This window comes from Primulina tabacum, chromosome 13, assembly GCF_025594145.1.
Source record: "Primulina tabacum isolate GXHZ01 chromosome 13, ASM2559414v2, whole genome shotgun sequence".
Classification (NCBI taxonomy): domain Eukaryota; kingdom Viridiplantae; phylum Streptophyta; class Magnoliopsida; order Lamiales; family Gesneriaceae; genus Primulina; species Primulina tabacum.
The window spans coordinates 38,021,114-38,039,700 of NC_134562.1; the positions used below are offsets into that span (position 1 = coordinate 38,021,114).

At 36.2% G+C, this 18,587-nt stretch overlaps 2 protein-coding genes across 9 annotated transcripts; one reads left to right on the forward strand and one right to left on the reverse strand.

Moving 5' to 3' along the window:
• Positions 1–7,931: 7,931 nt before the first annotated feature.
• On the reverse strand, positions 7,932–10,143 carry LOC142522313 (OVARIAN TUMOR DOMAIN-containing deubiquitinating enzyme 7-like). 2 transcript variants are annotated; one of them, XM_075625613.1, is made up of 5 exons: positions 9,736–10,143; positions 9,492–9,575; positions 8,788–8,872; positions 8,529–8,678; positions 7,932–8,380 (listed from the first exon to the last, which is right to left on the reverse strand). In XM_075625613.1, exons 2-5 carry the CDS (start codon positions 9,548–9,550, stop codon positions 8,132–8,134), a joined length of 543 nt encoding a protein of 180 aa, XP_075481728.1. In that variant the 5' UTR covers positions 9,551–9,575; positions 9,736–10,143; the 3' UTR covers positions 7,932–8,131. The 2 variants fall into 2 exon arrangements, with proteins under 2 accessions (XP_075481728.1, XP_075481727.1); XM_075625612.1 differs by having other exon boundaries at positions 9,492–9,553; positions 9,736–10,142.
• Positions 10,144–14,558: 4,415 nt separating this feature from the next.
• On the forward strand, positions 14,559–17,576 carry LOC142522312 (uncharacterized). Of its 7 annotated transcripts, none has more exons than XR_012814443.1 (9): positions 14,560–15,054; positions 15,689–15,773; positions 15,878–15,946; positions 16,204–16,279; positions 16,493–16,538; positions 16,689–16,771; positions 16,859–16,928; positions 17,015–17,132; positions 17,266–17,576. XR_012814443.1 is itself a non-coding variant. In XM_075625608.1 (9 exons), the coding sequence occupies exons 1-9, from the start codon at positions 14,980–14,982 to the stop codon at positions 17,309–17,311; spliced, it is 636 nt and encodes a 211-aa protein (XP_075481723.1). In that variant the 5' UTR covers positions 14,576–14,979; the 3' UTR covers positions 17,312–17,575. The 7 variants fall into 7 exon arrangements, 5 of the variants coding, with proteins under 5 accessions (XP_075481726.1, XP_075481725.1, XP_075481721.1 ...); XR_012814442.1 differs by having other exon boundaries at positions 14,568–15,054; positions 17,020–17,132; XM_075625608.1 differs by having other exon boundaries at positions 14,576–15,054; positions 17,047–17,132; positions 17,266–17,575.
• Positions 17,577–18,587: the final 1,011 nt, after the last annotated feature.

Here is an 18,587-nt window from a genome sequence, read left to right on the forward strand (position 1 = left end):
TTTTTTTATCTTTGATTCTGTTTCTTATAAATTATTAAACTTAGAGAAATCTTAGTTTTAAATAATAATTATTATGATTGAAAAATGAACAAAAAATTGCAAGAAAAGATTAGGCAAAAGTGTACTGGCTTAGAGTAATAATGACGAAGCATGCATGTAGTGGTGGGAACCCCCTCCCCACAGCTTGTGCGTTGGACGGTTGACCAAGAAAATTAAAAGCCGAAGACGTTGGGAGTTGGAACGTCCAAAGTTAGATGCTGCGCATTGTAGAGTAGTGAATGCATGCATTATATATGTTTTCTCAATCCCTTATAATTAAATATAATTTATTTTTTACTTGTCTCAATTATGTAATTCAATATCTATATTTAGTATGAGACAAGTCTGGAAAAACATGCAAGTTATATTTTTTTTTGAATGAATGAATTAAAGATAAAATATGAAATTTGCTTATAAACTTGACTTTTTCGAAAGATTTTTTTAAATCTGTGTGAAAAAATAAACAAGCCAGTAGATTTGAGACGAATATATTATTTATGAAAATTTTATTCGGTAGAATTACAAGGGACAATGCTCGTGTGGATATATATTGAAGATCCGGTAATTTGGTTGGGTTGGGGGCAAGAAAATTAAGATGAAGTTTGGTTTGAAATGGCATCGAGTTTTTGTGCTTATGAATCTTATTTTGTAGTCTTGAGTTGCATAACAATTCAGGGACGGAGCTAGGATCTTGGTTCAGTGTAGGCAACAATATATTATAATTAATAAAGAAAAAAAAATGATTAATCGACAGCTAAAAATAATGTGTCATAAAGTTTGAACACAAGTTACGCACAGCCAGTAGCATTGATAATTGATGAGAAACGTCAGAAAAACGAAGAACAACAGCGTGTACAAAATCCGAAATCAAAACAAAAAATGATATAAAATATACGTTCGAAAAATAAGCATGAATTCATTATCGATTGAAAAAAGCATAAAATTATAAAACAATTGAATGATCGACAAACATCGAACAAAAAAACGAACCTAAAATTTGGTAATATTTTGGATTTTTTTAGAGATTGTGAAAGATGAAGCAGTAATTAAAAAAAATTGGAATGATTCTTAATCAAAGTATGTGACGTTCGTGACTCGAGAAGAGAAAACACATTTAGAAGGCTATAGAGTGTATACTTGTATACTAATAACATGTAAAAAATTGAGTCTAAAATTTGGGTCTACAAATTATTAAAGGAAAACTGGATCAGCTAAGCATATAATAATAGCACACACAAATTAAAAATTTAGAAATAAATATATCTAGGGTGTCGGGAGACACAAATATATATAAACATATAAAAAAAATTGGCCCAGTGTAGGCATCAGCCCACACCGGGCCTATGCTGGCTCTGCCAACGACAACATGCATAGATGATATGTTATATGAATAATTATCTTGTAAGACGATCTCACGAATCTTTATCTGTGAAACGGGTCAACCCTATCGATATTCACAATAAAAAGTAGGCAAAACTTGTGTGTGACGGTCTCACGAGTTGTATTTTGTGAGACAAATATCTTATTTGGGTCATCTATGAAAAAATATTACTTTTTATGCTAAGAGTATTATTTTTTATTGTGAATATTGATATGGTTGATCAGTCTCATAGATAAAGATTCGTGAGACCGTCTCACAAGAGACCTACTCTAAAAAGTAATATTTTTTCATGGATGACCCAAATAAGAAATCTGTTTCACAAAATACGACCCGTGAGACCGTCTTACACAAATTTTTGCCTTATTATATATATTATTGTTTAGCAGTATGTGATATGTCTCATGTTAATTTTTTTTGTTTGATAATTTTTTGTAAAAAAATATATTCTTTTATTAGAATATGATAGCATATATAAATGATTAGATAAGATTTACTAATACTGATATGAGTCACTCAATTTTGTTTGAAAATTTTATGATATGTTGTTGTTCAGACTCTAAAAATAAATATTTTGGCTAAGTTCCATCTCCAAACTATTTAGACATTATATTTTATTTTCCAACAAATTTTATAAAAAAGAACAGGACTTAATAATTCACCCGAGCCCATAGGGCTTACACTGCTGATCATTGGACGCTCGGCCCAACAAAATAGCACAATTCCCCAAGCAATCTTCATTATGCGTTTCCAACTTCAATAGTCGTCACACTTTGTGCGCACTTTTTTCTGTTAAGGTTGTCTGAGACAAGGGATGTAAACGAATCAAATCGTTCGTGAGATATTCGAAGCTCGATTCGATAAAAGCTCGTTTGAGCTCGTTTAATGAGGTTTGTTAAGATAAACAAACCAAACTCAAGCTTTACAGTATTTGGCTCGTTAGCTCGTGAACATTTCGTTGGTAAGTTCATGAGTAATTTTTTAGATGAAAAAATAAAAGTTTTGATATTTGATTTATTGATTTTGCATATTATTTATGAATTATATAAAAAAATCTATTAAATTTATTTATTATAATAAATTTACAAATTTTAATAAGAATAATATATTTTTCTGTACATATATAATTTATTTTTTAATTAATTTAATGAAAATTTAAATGTATAATTCATATTTATTAAGCTTGTTTAGGCTCGATAAAAGCTTGAATAAACTCGTGAGCCATGCATATATTCGTTAAATAAAGTTCGAGCTCGGGTCGATTATAAATGAACCAAGCTCAAACATTCAGGAGTTCGACTCGGCTCGACTCGATTCCAGTTTCCAAGTAATATATTTTTGTAAAAGTTTTTGAAAATAATGAACAACAAATAATCTCTGATTGAACTTACGTCCCTCTCCTAAATTGGACTGATCAGAATAATAACTTTTTTTTTTATTATATTGCTTTATAATATGGATTTTTATCTGACAAAAAAAGTGTTTTCTTCATTTTAAAAATTATTTGGGTCTCATTTGTTAGGGAAAAGTCCCATTATTTCTTTAAAATGTTCGAAGTTGACAAAATGCCCCTATGATTTGGATGTCTCTCCAATTATCACTACTTCAACTTTTGCTTTTCAACTTTTCTTTTCATTTATTTGTGTGTTCTATTTTTCGAAATCGTCGCCTTTACCTTTAGTCAACAAATGCTGTCTCTTTTTTTTTTCTTTTCTTTTTTTTTTAAAGGTGACCAATCTATTAAAAATAATCGGGGGAGTATTTGTAAATTTGACAAGTGAGACGATTGAGAAATTTAATAAGATCGTATGAATGAATCTAATTTATAATTTCAGATGAAGTATAATAAAATTTTTATCCCATAAAATTTAGAAATTATTCATTTGACTCGCCTCACTTACTCTATCTTGGATCCGATTCAGATCGATCGATGATAGAGATTATTAAATGCAGTGAAAATTATAATATGTAGTAATTAAAAGTTAAATAAGATTAATTAATTCTTACAACAAAATAATGGATTTACTTTCTATGAAATATAAAATAACAGGATCTCTCCGGTTCATTTATCAATTAGCTGACAATTTTTTTTTTTTTCTTTTTCTCCCTATAGAGTGTGAATAAATGCAATTAACATTAGGTTATATTTGGATTTTGAAACTAGGGAATTCAAATTTTCGAAATATAACCTAATTGATTTGTTTGGACCAATTTACTTGACAATGAATTTCAAATAAAAAATAGTTTTTTTTTTTTTTTCAAGTGTACTTAAATTTAAAAGTTGGTGTTATTATACTTTCAAACCATCAATGATCCGATATTAACGAGGGTTTTTTTTTTTTTTCAATGCAACATGGATCGGGCCAATTTACGAGACCAAGAATACTTACTCGGGGCCTAACGTTACCAATCCACAACGAAGGTTTGAAATCCGATTTCCTTACATTATCTAGTTAAAGTACTGGTCGGAATATAATTCATATCTAGCGAAAATTATACTAAAAATGAATATTAATTTAAATTTCATCTCTAAATCTGCTCAATTTCGTAAAAAAATTTTATTTGGGTTATTCTCAACTTAGTTAATTACTTGCCTAAAATCTTCCTGACTTGAGCAACATTTGCAATTGTTCACCCTAAGACCAAAAGTGAGTGATACAAATAGGAGAAGAATATTGAACAACATGAATTATTTATTGACTTGAATATAATTAAGTACTGATAAATGATTGCAAACGAATATAAATTACATCCTTATCAAAAAATAAAAGAAATTGCTTGCTAGAATCCCAAGAACTATTATTTTTACATAATTCGCCCAGGAAAAAGGGTTCATCATATTAATTAATTAATTAAAACAATTAAATATGTAAATCTCAGCAAGATCCTCAAGGCAGTAACAAGCCATCATTAAAATTATTTAGTTCTGAAAATTAATTAATCAAGAAGATGATGAATAATCTTCAGCTGACGAAGATGGCGATGAATGGGTATGGCTACTCCGACAGAACTTTGTGCTGGACGCTAAGCATCAAATGAAGTAAACTTAGCTGTTGCATATCTACAATGATATGTGTGATCTCATTTGTTACTCATGTGTGTGTGTGTGTGTGTGTGTGTGTGTGTGTTCCCGAGTGTGATAAAAAAGCTTAGTGATCTTAAATCACAAGTTTATAGTGAGCATTTTCCTAATTCCCTAATTTATGGGCTTTAGGCCTTATAAATGGGCTTTTATGTTCAACGCTGCATTTAATAGATTTGAAAAGGGCCCAGACCGGCCGGCCAGTGGAGATCGATCCATTTAAAAAGTTGGTTGAAGCTAGGGACCGGTGATCTTTGATGAACTCGAACTTCCATGGACGACCTGACGTCTTACTACGCGGCACCAATCCACCACCCATATTACCAGCCAACCCCGCCTCCGCCTCCGCCTCCGGGGATCTATCATCAACCTCCATCTGCTGTTTCTCATCCAATTCACGTACAACCTCAATTTGTCACCTACGCCTCCCCGCTCTATCCGCAGTCCTCTAACGATCAGCTGCGAACACTCTTCGTCGCAGGTTTTCCAGAAGATGTAAAACCTAGAGAAATTTACAATCTTTTTCGTGAATTCCCTGTATACCAGTCCTCCAACCTTCGCTCGCCTACCTCATCTAATATGTTGGGAAATTACCCCGAAGCAATGCTGACCACGAAGATAATATAGTACCCAAATTGCGGAATAAAATAATCAATCAACAAGAACACAACGATTTACGTGGTTCACCCAAAATAGGCTACGTCCACGGAGCTACTGCAGATCTTTTATAACAGGAGAAATATTACAACAAGTGTATACAACAATACACTAAATATCTCACACTCCCAACCCGAGTATAACCGAGAAAAAATATTTTCTCTAACTCACACAAGAGATACTCACAACTCTTTGTTTTCTAAAGCTTAAAAGCTTATGAATGAGATGATTAAACAATACGGAGGACGCACTTATTTATAGGTGCAATTCTCCGTATGAACAAAAGAAAATTTTTTCCTTTTCTGCTGGCCACCAATAGAGTTTTCAAATTTGACACGTTTAGTAATAAATACATTGGCCCCACTCACCTAACATTTCTCCCACTTGAAGACTTGATTTCAATCATGTCTTCAGATCACGAGTGCAGCAGCTCATATCTTCTTTTTCATACTTGCAGTCCGACTGAAGTTGAACACAACTTCAGTTTGTCAATGGTTACCGTCTTTGTAAGCATATCAGCTGGATTTTTACTTCCAGTAATCTTCTCCAGCATCAAGACTCCATCTTCCAGCACTGATCTGATGAAATGGTACCTAACCTGTATATGCTTTGTCCTAGCATGATAAACAGGATTTTTTGCTAAATGAATAGCACTCTGACTATCACAGTGTAACGTGCTATTTTCAAGCTTCTGACCCAATTCTTCCAGAAAGGATCTCAACCATATCATCTCCTTGCTCGCTTCTGTAACTGCAACATACTCAGCCTCAGTAGTCGAAAGTGCAACAATCTTTTGCAGCTTAGACACCCAGCTTACAACTGTACCACCTAATGTGAACACATATCCAGTAGTACTTTTCCTGCCATCCAGGTCACCACCCATATCGGCATCGACAAAACCCTGTAAGCCCAATTTTGACCTCCTGAAGCATAAAGAACAACTAGCAGTACCTTTCAAATACCTGAGAATCCACTTAACTGCTTCCCAGTGTTGCTTTCCTGGATTACTCATAAACCTACTCACGACTCCCACTGCATGTGCTATGTCTGGTCTTGTACATACCATTGCATACATGAGGCTTCCGACAGCAGAAGCATAAGGAACCTTATTCATATAAGCCTGCTCCTGCTCCGTCGATGGTGATTGTGCTTTGGTTAGTTTGAAATGACTAGCCCAAGGAGTACTCACATGTTTAGCTTCATCCATGTTAAATCTGCTAACCATCTTTTTCACGTACTCTTCTTGAGACAACTTCAAGAATCCATTCACCCGGTCTCTTAAGATCCTCATTCCAAGGATTTGCTTTGCAGCACCCAAATCTTTCATGGCAAATTCCTTTGATAAATCTTTTTTCAGTTTATGAATTTCTTCCAGACAAGCTCCAGCTATCAGCATATCATCTACATATAAAAGTAATATGATATAAGAACCATCAAACTTTTTCACATAACAGCAGTGATCAGCTTGACACCTTAGGAAACCATTTTCACTCATGAATCCATCAAACTTCTTGTACCACTGTCTTGGAGCTTGTTTGAGACCGTACAAGCTCTTCTGAAGTTTGCACACCATTCTCTCTTTTCCCCGTGCTTCAAAGCCCTGTGGCTGCTTCATATAAATTTCTTCATCTAGGTCACCGTGAAGAAACGTAGTCTTTACATCCAACTGCTCCAAATGTAAGTCTTCCTTCGCCACTAGTCCAAGTACTGTCCTGATAGTGGTTAATTTAACCACTGGAGAGAAAATTTCGGTGTAATCAATTCCTTCCCGTTGTTGGAAGCCTTTTACAACAAGTCTTGCCTTGTACCGCTTGCTACCATCATGCTCTTCTTTTAACCGGTACACCCACTTGTTATGTAACGCCTTTTTGCCTTGTGGAAGTTCTGTCAACTCCCACGTCTGATTGGATGACAGTGAATCCATCTCATCCTCCATGGCCAACTCCCACTTGGTTGAATCATCATTTTGCATTGCCTCTTCATAGGTCTCCGGTTCACCTTTGTCTGTCAGCAAAATATAGTGAAGTGCAGGGGAGTATCTCTTAGGTGGTTTGATGGTTCTCAAAGATCTCCTGAGTTCAATCACCGGAGTTTGTGGGTCATCGTCTTGTGCAGTTTCTTCTTCATCTTCCTGGTTACTGGTTTTCAATTCATTCACAGGAATATATGTCAATGGCACTTCATCAGTCTTCTTGATTTCAGGACATTCATCTCCAGCTCCAATGTCTGACTTGTCTTTGTACAGAAGTTGCTCATTAAATATTACATCCCTGCTCCGAATGATCTTCCGATTTTGGTCATCCCAGAAACGATAACCAAACTCATTATCTCCATAACCAATAAAGAAGCACTTCTTTGATTTCGGATCAAGTTTTGTTCTGCTTGCTGAATCAATATGAACATATGATAGACATCCAAACACTTTCAAGAAAGAAAGGTTTACTTCTTTGCCGCTCCATACCTCTTTGGGTATTCTGCAGTCAAGCGGTATCGAAGGTCCTCTGTTGATCAGATATGCTGCAGTGTTAACAGCATCAACCCAGAATGATTTTGGCAATCCAGAATGCAATCTCATGCTCCGTGCTCGTTCATTCAGGGTCCTGTTCATCCTTTCAGCTACACCATTCTGTTGAGGTGTACCAGGAATGGTTTTCTTCATCTTGATCTCGTTCTGTGCACAATATTTTTTAAACTCATCATCTTCATATTCTCCACCATTGTCAGACCGTAAGCACTTCACCTTCAAGTTGGTCTCATTTTCCACCATGGCTTTCTTTGAATACTGACACCAGGAGTCAGATTTCAAGACAGCATTTGCAGACAAGATATATTGTTAACTTCATGGGAAGGGGGAGTCAAGCACTCATGCAAAATGTTGCTTAAAGAAAAAGAAGAAACTAAAACCCAACTGCTCCAAAAGATATGGTAGCCATAGATTGGAAGCACTTTTGAAATCCAAAGTCTTCACAAAAACCCTAATGTGAATAAACAAACATATAATCCTCAGTTATCCCTTCAGATGGGATACAATATTCAAGGTGCACAACAAAAATCAAGAAACTGGATATCAGCAGAGGCATGGAAAAGATTGCCCGGATATTACCACATGAATTTTTCACTGAATGGCTGAGTTCATCATGAGAAATTTGCTGATCTACAGATTCTTGTTCTGCTGTAAGATTTTCTATAGCAGCATCAACATCACCACGCGCTTCTTTCAGGGCCTAGAATGAATCAAAAGAAACTTGTTACAAGATCACCAATCATGTGTGTCATATGCCCATTCTAGAAAAAATATGGGGAAGTTCTTATTGGCTTCACTTCCAGTTGTCATGTAATGACAAGGGTGATTCATATATTCCCAGGAATTACCTGTTCTAGTTTGCTTGTATCTCCGCATCCACTTCCATACTTTACCAAGGCAATGGATTCCACACGCATAACTTTCCCCACACCATCATGTTTAGACTTCGTGGCAGCTACTTTTGGTTGCTTGGATTTTGCTGAAAGATCAGCATCACCCTTTTTATATAGGTAGGAGTTATTAGAATTCTAGATACAGAAGTATACACTACAGATATAAATTTGCTAAAAATTATGTAAGCGCTTTCAATACTAAAATGTGAGAAACCTTGATAACAATTGGCTTAGCTGGCCCAGAGCAATCATCATCCTCTGAGCGCAAACTATTGTAATGCTCTCCATCATGATATGAACTGCGAAATGATGATTAAGTTGAGGGGAAGAAATAAGATCATCCTCAAAAAGCAATGCATGTTCAGTTACTATCTTTTTCTTATCCCTCTATGAGAGAGAAAAACAAAAGCACGGTATAATAAGGCTTGGAAACTTGATTGCAAAGTTTGCTGAAGAAGACAGATGGTCGAAATTGCAGAAAGAAAAACAAGGCATGTGGATGCTTAGTTAATTGCGGCATTGAGTGAAAATTAACGAACACGACTTACTCATATTCAAGTTTATCCACAACTAAAAAATGTTCACGTAAATGTGTCAGAACTATGGAACGTCAACACCCTAAAGTCACATGACCAAAACCAAAGTATCTTCATTTGTTTATTCTCAGATTTTTCAGGTCGTGTTTTTATGGTTGATAAGGATAACGGGTTTATCTCTGTTCTAAGAAACTGCATTTTGATTACACCGATCAAACAAGTCAGTCAAAACATTTAATGAGCCAAATGAAGGGAGATAACAATTAAAAAGAAATCCACATTTATCACGTAGCTAAACCATATAATTGAGCAGAAAATTGTTCATTGAAGGGTATTATATTGAAGATAATCAAGAAGATAACCTGAAATGGAGAGTACTTACAGATGAATCATCCGAACGGCATGCATATCAAAATTCTGTATGTACCAGCGAGGTGACATGTGCTGCACAATGAAATGTGAATTCCTGACAAATCTACAAAGTCTAATCGATATACAGCATAACTTGGCATCACAAACACATTGCTGCTATTAAAAAATTGAGCACTTTCAGGAAAGTTTATCATCAATTAATCAGTTGAAACTGTTAAAGAATTCTTTATATTTACAAAGTAAACATATCGTACTCTGTGAATGCATATGTTAATGCGCATCACAAGAGAAGCTGCTTGCAATTCCACATTTCCGGCCCAAGCGCCATCCTCTCGAATAGCCCGACAGTATTCATCAAATGGGACTTCATCTTCAACAAAGGGCTCAAACTTTTCACGATTGTTCTGCTAAATGTAGCTCATCTATCACTCAAACTTGAAAGCAGTATCCTTCAACTTTCAAAGAAAATATTAAACACCAGACCACACCACACCACAACATTGTCTAACAAAACACTCACAGTTAATCGCAACCAAATTGTAACGTATTGCAGTGTCATCCAAATCCTGGATTTTAGCAACAGAACTAAATTTATTGGTCTTAATGCTACTTCTGACAAAAGAAATCTGTCAAATATAAAATAATTAAACATGATACCATGAAATTTATGTATATTTTCAGTCTTTCTAGATTCGTAACAGACATATTAGTTGAGGCCTATATGTCCCCGTACTCTATTCATCATGGGAGTACGAAGATGTACAAGGATCTGCAGATGTTATATTGGTGGCCCGGTATGAAGAGAGAGATCCGGAGATTTGTATCCGAGTGTTTGACTTGTCAACTTGTGAAAGCCGAACATCAGAGATAAGCCGGCTTACTCAAGCCACTTCCCATTCCCGAGTGGAAGTGGGAGAACATTAACATGGATTTCGTGGTTGGTTTACCGAAGTCGGCTAGAGGTTCGAATGCTATATGGGTGATTGTTGATCGTCTTACCAAGTCAGCGCATTTCTTGCCTATTAAGACAACTTTCTCGATGATTCAGTATGCCGAGTTATATATCCGTGAGATAGTCCGATTGCACGGTATCCCAGTCTCTATTGTTTCTGACAGAGATCCGAGATTCACTTCCTCATTTTGGAAGAGTCTGCATTCAGCTATGGGTACGAAGTTGTTGTGTAGCACAGCTTTTAACCCTCAGACAGATGTTCAATCAGAGAGAGTTATTCAGCATATCATCTACATATAGAAGTAGTATGATATAAGAACCGTCAAACTTTTTCACATAACAGCAGTGATCAGCTTGACACCTTAGGAAACCATTTTCACTCATGAATCCATCAAACTTCTTGTACCACTGTCTTGGAGCTTGTTTGAGACCGTACAAGCTCTTCTGAAGTTTGCACACCATTCTCTCTTTTCCCCGTACTTCAAAGCCCTGTGGCTGCTTCATATAAATTTCTTCATCTAGGTCACCGTGAAGAAACGCAGTCTTTACATCCAACTGCTCCAAATGTAAGTCTTCCTTCGCCACTAGTCCAAGTACTGTCCTGATAGTGGTTAATTTAACCACTGGAGAGAAAATTTCGGTGTAATCAATTCCTTCCCGTTGTTGGAAGCCTTTTACAACAAGTCTTGCCTTGTACCGCTTGCTACCATCATGCTCTTCTTTTAACCGGTACACCCACTTGTTATGTAACGCCTTTTTGCCTTGTGGAAGTTCTGTCAACTCCCACGTCTGATTGGATGACAGTGAATCCATCTCATCCTCCATGGCCAACTCCCACTTGGTTGAATCATCATTTTGCATTGCCTCTTCATAGGTCTCCGGTTCACCTTTGTCTGTCAGCAAAATATAGTGAAGTGCAGGGGAGTATCTCTTAGGTGGTTTGATGGTTCTCAAAGATCTCCTGAGTTCAATCACCGGAGTTTGTGGGTCATCGTCTTGTGCAGTTTCTTCTTCATCTTCCTGGTTACTGGTTTTCAATTCATTCACAGGAATATATGTCAATGGCACTTCATCAGTCTTCTTGATTTCAGGACATTCATCTCCAGCTCCAATGTTTGACTTGTCTTTGTACAGAAGTTGCTCATTAAATATTACATCCCTGCTCCGAATGATCTTCCGATTTTGGTCATCCCAGAAACGATAACCAAACTCATTATCTCCATAACCAATAAAGAAGCACTTCTTTGATTTCGGATCAAGTTTTGTTCTGCTTGCTGAATCAATATGAACATATGATAGACATCCAAACACTTTCAAGAAAGAAAGGTTTACTTCTTTGCCGCTCCATACCTCTTTGGGTATTCTGCAGTCAAGCGGTATCGAAGGTCCTCTGTTGATCAGATATGCTGCAGTGTTAACAGCATCAACCCAGAATGATTTTGGCAATCCAGAATGCAATCTCATGCTCCGTGCTCGTTCATTCAGGGTCCTGTTCATCCTTTCAGCTACACCATTCTGTTGAGGTGTACCAGGAATGATTTTCCCCATCTTGATCCCGTTCTGTGCACAATATTTTTTAAACTCATCATCTTCATATTCTCCACCATTGTCAGACCGTAAGCACTTCACCTTCAAGTTGGTCTCATTTTCCACCATGGCTTTCCACCTTTTAAAGGTCTCGTAAACATCAGATTTATTTTTCAGAAAATAAACCCAAACTTTTCTACTCGAATCGTCAATGAATGTGACATAGTATCTCGAGCCTCCAAGGGATGTCACAGGAGATGATCCCCATACATCAGTATGAACCAGCTCCAACTTTGTTGCTTTTGGTTCTCTACCGCCTTTTGAAAAGCTCACTTTCTTTTGCTTTCCAAGGATACAACTTTCACATAGTTGGTGTTCAACAGTCTTTAATTCTGGTAGCTTTTCTTTTGACACCAACATTTTCATTCCCTTCTCACTCATATGTCCAAGTCTATAATGCCATAGACTTGAATTGGCTCCAGCATCCACAGCTGCTAGTGTGTCTCTGCAACTGGAAGTCATATACAATGTTCCAGTTTTCTTTCCTCGAGCAACAATCATGGCTCCTTTGTTCACTTTCCAGGAACCATCACCGAAAGTCACATTGTGGCCTTCATCATCGAGCTGTCCCACCGAGATCAGATTGCGTGTCAATTTTGGTACATGTCTGACTTTGTTGATTTTCCAGACAGATCCATTTGACATCTTCATTCGTACATCACCCATACCAACAATTTCCAAGGGTTTTCCATCAGCCAGGAAAACTTTTCTGTAATCTCCAGCGATGTAATTATCAAATACATCGCGATCACCAGTGGTATGAAACGAAGCTCCCGAGTCCATAACCCAAGAATCAACAGGGCTTTCCATTGATAATAGAAGAGCATCATGTACTTCCTCAGTGACAGCATTTGCATTATTCTTCGTTGATCTGCAGTTCTTTTTCAGGTGACCAGTCTCACCACAGCTCCAACACTTCATATTCTTTTCAAAGATGTTTTTGTCTTTTCCATTTCTTGATTTGGATCTACCCGCGCCATCGGTTGGAACTCCTTTCACCACTCCTGCCTCTTCCTCTGTTATCAAGATTTAGAGCAGATCTCGATGATGTTGCTTCACCCGAGTCTTTCCTGCGAACTTCTTCAGCAAGGATTTGATCTCTAACATCATTGAGTTGTAGTTTCCCTTTTCCAACAGAGTTGCTAACCGCTGCCCGCATCGGTTCCCAATTGTCTGGTAAAGACGCCAGAAGAATAAGTGCCCGAATCTCATCATCAAATTTGATGTCCACTGATGTCAGCTGGGAGACAATCGTGTTGAATTCATTTATGTGTTTTGCCACCGAAGCACCTTCTCCCATCTTCAAGTTGAATAACTTTTTCATGAGATGTACTTTATTATTTGTCGATGGCTTTTCGTACATGTCCGACAAAATGGACATCATCTCCTCCGTGGTTTTGGCCTCCGCCACGTTATGCGCCACGTTCTTTGTTAGGGTCAATCGTATGACACCTAAAACCTGTCGGTCAAGGAGCTCCCAGTCTTCATCCCCCATCTTTTCCGGTTTCTTTCCTGATAGAGGTTGATGCAGCTTCTTACTGTACAAATAATCTCTTATCTGTAACCGCCAGAACGAAAAATCTGTTCCATCGAACTTGTTGATACCATGTCCCGATCCATCATCTCCGGCCATCACTTCTCTAGCCTTAGCAAAAAAATCTAAAAAAATCTTTTCTGATGTGGAAGATCAGACAAAGCTGCAACCACAGAGTATACTCAGAATTTTTAAGAATTTTCACAACAAGGTTCTGATACCAGTTGTTGGGAAATTACCCCGAAGCGATGCCGACCACGAAGATAATACAGTACCCAAATTGCGGAATAAAATAATCAATCAACAAGAACACAACGATTTATGTGGTTCACCCAAAATAGGCTACATCCACGGAGCTACTGCAGATCTTTTATAACAGGAAAAATATTACAACAAGTGTATACAACAATACACTAAATATCTCACACTCCCAACCCGAGTATAACCGAGAAAAAATATTTTCTCTAACTCACACAAGAGATACTCACAAGTCTTTGTTTTCTAAAGCTTAAAAGCTTATGAATGGGATGATTAAACAATACGGAGGACGCACTTATTTATAGGTGCAATTCTCCGTACGAACAAAAGAAAAGTTTTTCCTTTTCTGCTTGCCACCAATAGAGTTTTCAAATTTGATCCGTTTAGTAATAAATACATTGGCCCCACTCACCTAACATAATAGTCAGGTATGCATGACCTGTATGGATTTATGCTTCGTAGAAGTAGTTCAGCATTCGCTTTTTTTATGCTTAACTTGAATATTTTTATTTTATTAAAAAAATTAATGTATCGATTCCACCTACTGTGTCCAACTTTTTAAATGGCATCTAGGATTTTGTTTTAGTGGCTTGCTGGTTGGAGAAGTTTTGTGGATTCCACTACCTACGTATGCTAAACGAATAAAGCAAGGGGATTAGGAGCCGAATGAGCTTAAATTATGGTCGTTAAAATTTGGGAAGAGCGAGCCAGTTTGTGATTCATTTAATAACTTTGCGATATTTTTTTGTTTTTATTATGTATATATTAACTGTGTCGGGTACCTGAGATTGGTAGCTTATTGCTTGAATTAGAGTCTTTCACCAGTTTTATCTTTTGGACTTCCTTTTTGGGATCTTGTTTTATCTGGCTTATATCTTATTTTATTTAGGCATGCGAGAAGTCCGTAGAAACGTTGCTTGGCTAATTTTGATTTTGTATGGTGTCAGGTGTCTGTTGGGTTCCCTAGCTGTAATATTAGAGCTTTTTATTTACTTATCTGTTGATTACTATTTTTCTAGGAATTATTTTCTTTCAAACTGATTTATTTCTCGTTAATTTGAATTAGCTGGAATTGTTTCAGCATTTTGATTTTTTGAACCTCGACTTGTGTTATATCAAACAGTAATTTCTTCTCTTTTTCTGAAAATGCCTAATGCTACCTGATTTATGTGTTTCCAGCCATTTGCTTTTGCAACATTTGTGGACCAGCAGTCAGCAGTTATGGCGTTGCAGGCACTGAGTGTAAGACTTCTCGTGAATTTTCAGTCACAGCAGTTGCAAATTCTGTCAATTTTAAACTTATGATATGCACGTAATGAACTCTTTAACTTGTTTTGTCAAGATTCGTGGTGTAAACTTTATATACAAGGATAATTTTTATGTTGACTCTTACATGCTGTAATTGAATAGTGAAAAGATCTTTGATCCCGTTGAAAGATTTTGTTAAAAGCTTAAGTTGACAAATCTTTGGTGAGCCAAATGGACAGCGCTAAGTTAAAAAGTCATCTGTTTGGCCATGAATTTTAGTTTGAGTATGACGAGCCTACGCTTGGTACGCGAGCCGCCGACCGTCATTGAAATTTTCTCTACATTCAAGAACTTCATATTGTATAAGATCCTTTGCTTGGCTCCTGTAGTCTTCCTTCTATTTCCAACACCACGATTCATTTGTTAAGTGAAATGAGGTGTGTAAAGGAAAGATGATGGGCCAATTCTCAAATAAGAAGTTAAAGAGCCACTTCAGACTTCACTCAACTTGAAAAGAGAACCACTTCATTAAAATTAATTGTTTGTAGTTAGCTGAATAATTATATATTTAATGTTCTACTTAAGGACCATGATCTATTGGATTTTTCCTTGAAATCGTTTTTTCAGGGGGATTGTTTTTTATCTTGAAAAAGGTTCTACTCTGTATATTGACCTCGCAAAATCTAATTCTAGGTCAAAGCGCTACAGATCAGGTAGATTTCTAGTTGAGTGCGGTCTCCTTTTGTGCTTTTTTCCTTGGTCCCCATGATTGTTGGCTAGTAGCTGATATTGTGAAATCACGACCCTGAAAAATCAGATGACGAGGGACAAAGTTCAGAAAAGAGACTAAAAGGATCTTCTACTTTTGAGAGGAGCTATGATCCTGGTAAGAATGTGTCGTAGGTTTGTGTAGTACATATTAACAGTCTCCTGTTGAAGGTGTATAATGTGAATTGCAGGTGCTTGTAAGGATTATTTCCTGTATTTTTTAAAATTGTACTTTTTTAAAAAAAAAAAAGAAAAAGAAAATATTACTGGTTGAAAGGTCCTTACCTGTTCTCTTTTAAGGCGTAGTTAGTTAGTCACATGGAGGACACTGTTCTAAGATCTCACTCTACACATGTTTGCACGCTTGGGCACTAGCAGGTGTAGACAGCATTCACATGCCTGGAATCGGTAATTCTGCTTACAACACGATTGGTTATCCTTCCACACAAAGGTCATCTGCACTACTTATGCACAATTTTACTTGGAAGTGATTGCTTCAATTTGCGTGTTGTACCTACCTTAATGATTACTTCTGGCTGAAAGGTCTAGGGCAAAGCAGAAGTACTTGCATTGTGCCCTATTTCCTTGAGTTGAGAGTTCTTTGATAGTCTAGCATGCTGATAACAGAGTGGCTCTACTAACTTTATTCTTTGTCATGTTCCAGTTTTGGAAGTGTTGATGGTGGATCGGTGAATGCGGCTGCAAAATCCGTGAGTGTTGCTTCCAAAGTTTTTTTTTTCAAGTTCCTTGAAAACGAACTAATCTCTCCTATGCAATAATTACATGCCAGATAGTATAAAGTATAGAATTTTCAGGGTTGCTTGTGCAACTTTATTATAATTTTTCCAAATTATTTGCAGAGCAATACTCCGTGTCCAACCAACTTTGTGGCTAATTTGGGTCCAAGCTGCTCAGAGGAAGAGCTGACGCATGTGTTTTCGAGGTTTGTAGAATATCTTTTAAAGAGTTGTCGATTTGATGATAATAGCATTTTATAAAAAAAAATATATCTTTATTTGGTCTGATATAGATGTCACGGATTCTTAAAATTGAAGATGCAGAGCACGTATGGAGCTCCAGTGTCATTTGTAGACTTTCAGGTACATTTCAATAAGATGAACTCTGGTAAATTATAATGCAGATAGTCATCGAGTCTACCTAATTTTCTTTTGTACCCTATTTCGAGGAAAGAAACTGAATGAATGCTCCTAAACTCAGGACACTGCCTGCTCAACAGAGGCTTTAAATCGTTTACAAGGCACTGTTCTTTATTCCTCAACATCTGGTGAAGGGATGCGGCTGGAGTATCCTTTAAACTTGTTCCTCATCTGTTCATCCGCCACTTGTTATTTCTTGATTATTTATCAGAATTACTTCTCCGGTTCCTTATCTGTTGTTTGTGTGACAGTGACCGATTTCTCTTAACCGAAAATCTAGATTTGCAAAGTCGCGAATGGGAATGCGAAGTAAAAAATCAAGGTGAAGCGGAACAATACCTGGCAGCAAAGAGCTTGGCGGTTTTCAAGGGTCTAGAGAATCCGTGTAAAAAATAGTTAGATCAAATAATTTCAACTACAATGCTCTTTGGTTCGACTCAGTACATGCATGTTTGCATATTAGTATTTCTTAGAACTAATGTTTCTTAAAGGCTATGTAACACAGGACGCTCTTTTAAGTCCAAGAATATCTGAATGGTATGTGTAATTCTTTATATATTCATATCAAAGAGACAAATATACATCGATAGTTTTAAAAATTACAATAACAACTTTACTGTTTCTTTGTTATTGTTTAAATTGAATTTCGTTAGATTACTAGACGATAATTTTAGTATAAATTACAGAATGAATAAATGATGTTCGATGAGAATATATTACTTTAAAAAGTATAATTTATGATATTGCATGGTTTCTTTTACAGTGATTGATGATGCCATATTTTCTTATAGATTCAGTACAACTGTTTTGACCAACTCCGTGAATTTCTCCGTGTGTTTGCTGTCTTGAAAAAGAAGTCTATGTTACAATGCATCGAAATTGCAAACGCATAGAGAAAGAACAAGAGGGGTCAATTGGTGATATTTATTGTTTGCTCATAGTTTTCTCCACCCACTTCTGACTTTTTTTCCACCATCTGGACTTCTTACGTGGGCGGCGATTTCTACCCTTTGCTTATGCCTTTTTCAAAAACATATTTAAAGTATATAATGACACATATACATCTATATCTATATATAAAAAAAGAAATAGATAACAGTGGAAAAATTGGCGTTAAATTATCAAAGTAACATTCAATATTGTAGATGACCTATAATTCATATATATGACACTAAAATTCCCGAATTTGAGAAAAAAATCTTGAATTCGAGATCTCATTTTATCACTACTCTCTTCAACCTAAAAAAACAATCATTATCAAATGTTCAATTTATCTATTTTTAAAAATGTAAAATCTCCTTGAGATTGCATATCTTCTCTGGTTATTTTTATGACATCGTGAAATCTGTAGATGTATATTATGTAAATATTTTTAGGGATTTTTTAAATACAAGAATCGATTTTTATTTTTTTATTACAATGAAACCCGTGATCACTGTTTTCGGTACATTCTAGATAAACTTCGAATGAACATAATAACTTACAAATCAAATCAAGTTATTTAGATAAATCATATTAGAAAAAACCTTAAAAATAACTGAAAAAATGTTGATAAGAAAAAAAATCAAACATCCAAGCATCGGTTTTTATTAACATCATTTA

Coding starts and splice junctions, on each gene's coding strand:
- LOC142522313 (XM_075625612.1), bottom strand. CDS start 9,762: ATGCGCATTAACATATGCATTCACAGA. Junction 9,554..9,735: donor TTAACATATGCATTCACAGA/GTACGATATGTT, acceptor TTCATTGTGCAG/CACATGTCACCTCGCTGGTA. Junction 8,381..8,528: donor ATACAAGCAAACTAGAACAG/GTAATTCCTGGG, acceptor GATTCATTCTAG/GCCCTGAAAGAAGCGCGTGG.
- LOC142522312 (XM_075625606.1), top strand. CDS start 14,980: ATGTGTTTCCAGCCATTTGCTTTTGCAACATTTGTGGACCAGCAGTCA. Junction 15,774..15,877: donor GTCAAAGCGCTACAGATCAG/GTAGATTTCTAG, acceptor CTGAAAAATCAG/ATGACGAGGGACAAAGTTCA. Junction 16,280..16,492: donor GGTTATCCTTCCACACAAAG/GTCATCTGCACT, acceptor GTCATGTTCCAG/TTTTGGAAGTGTTGATGGTG.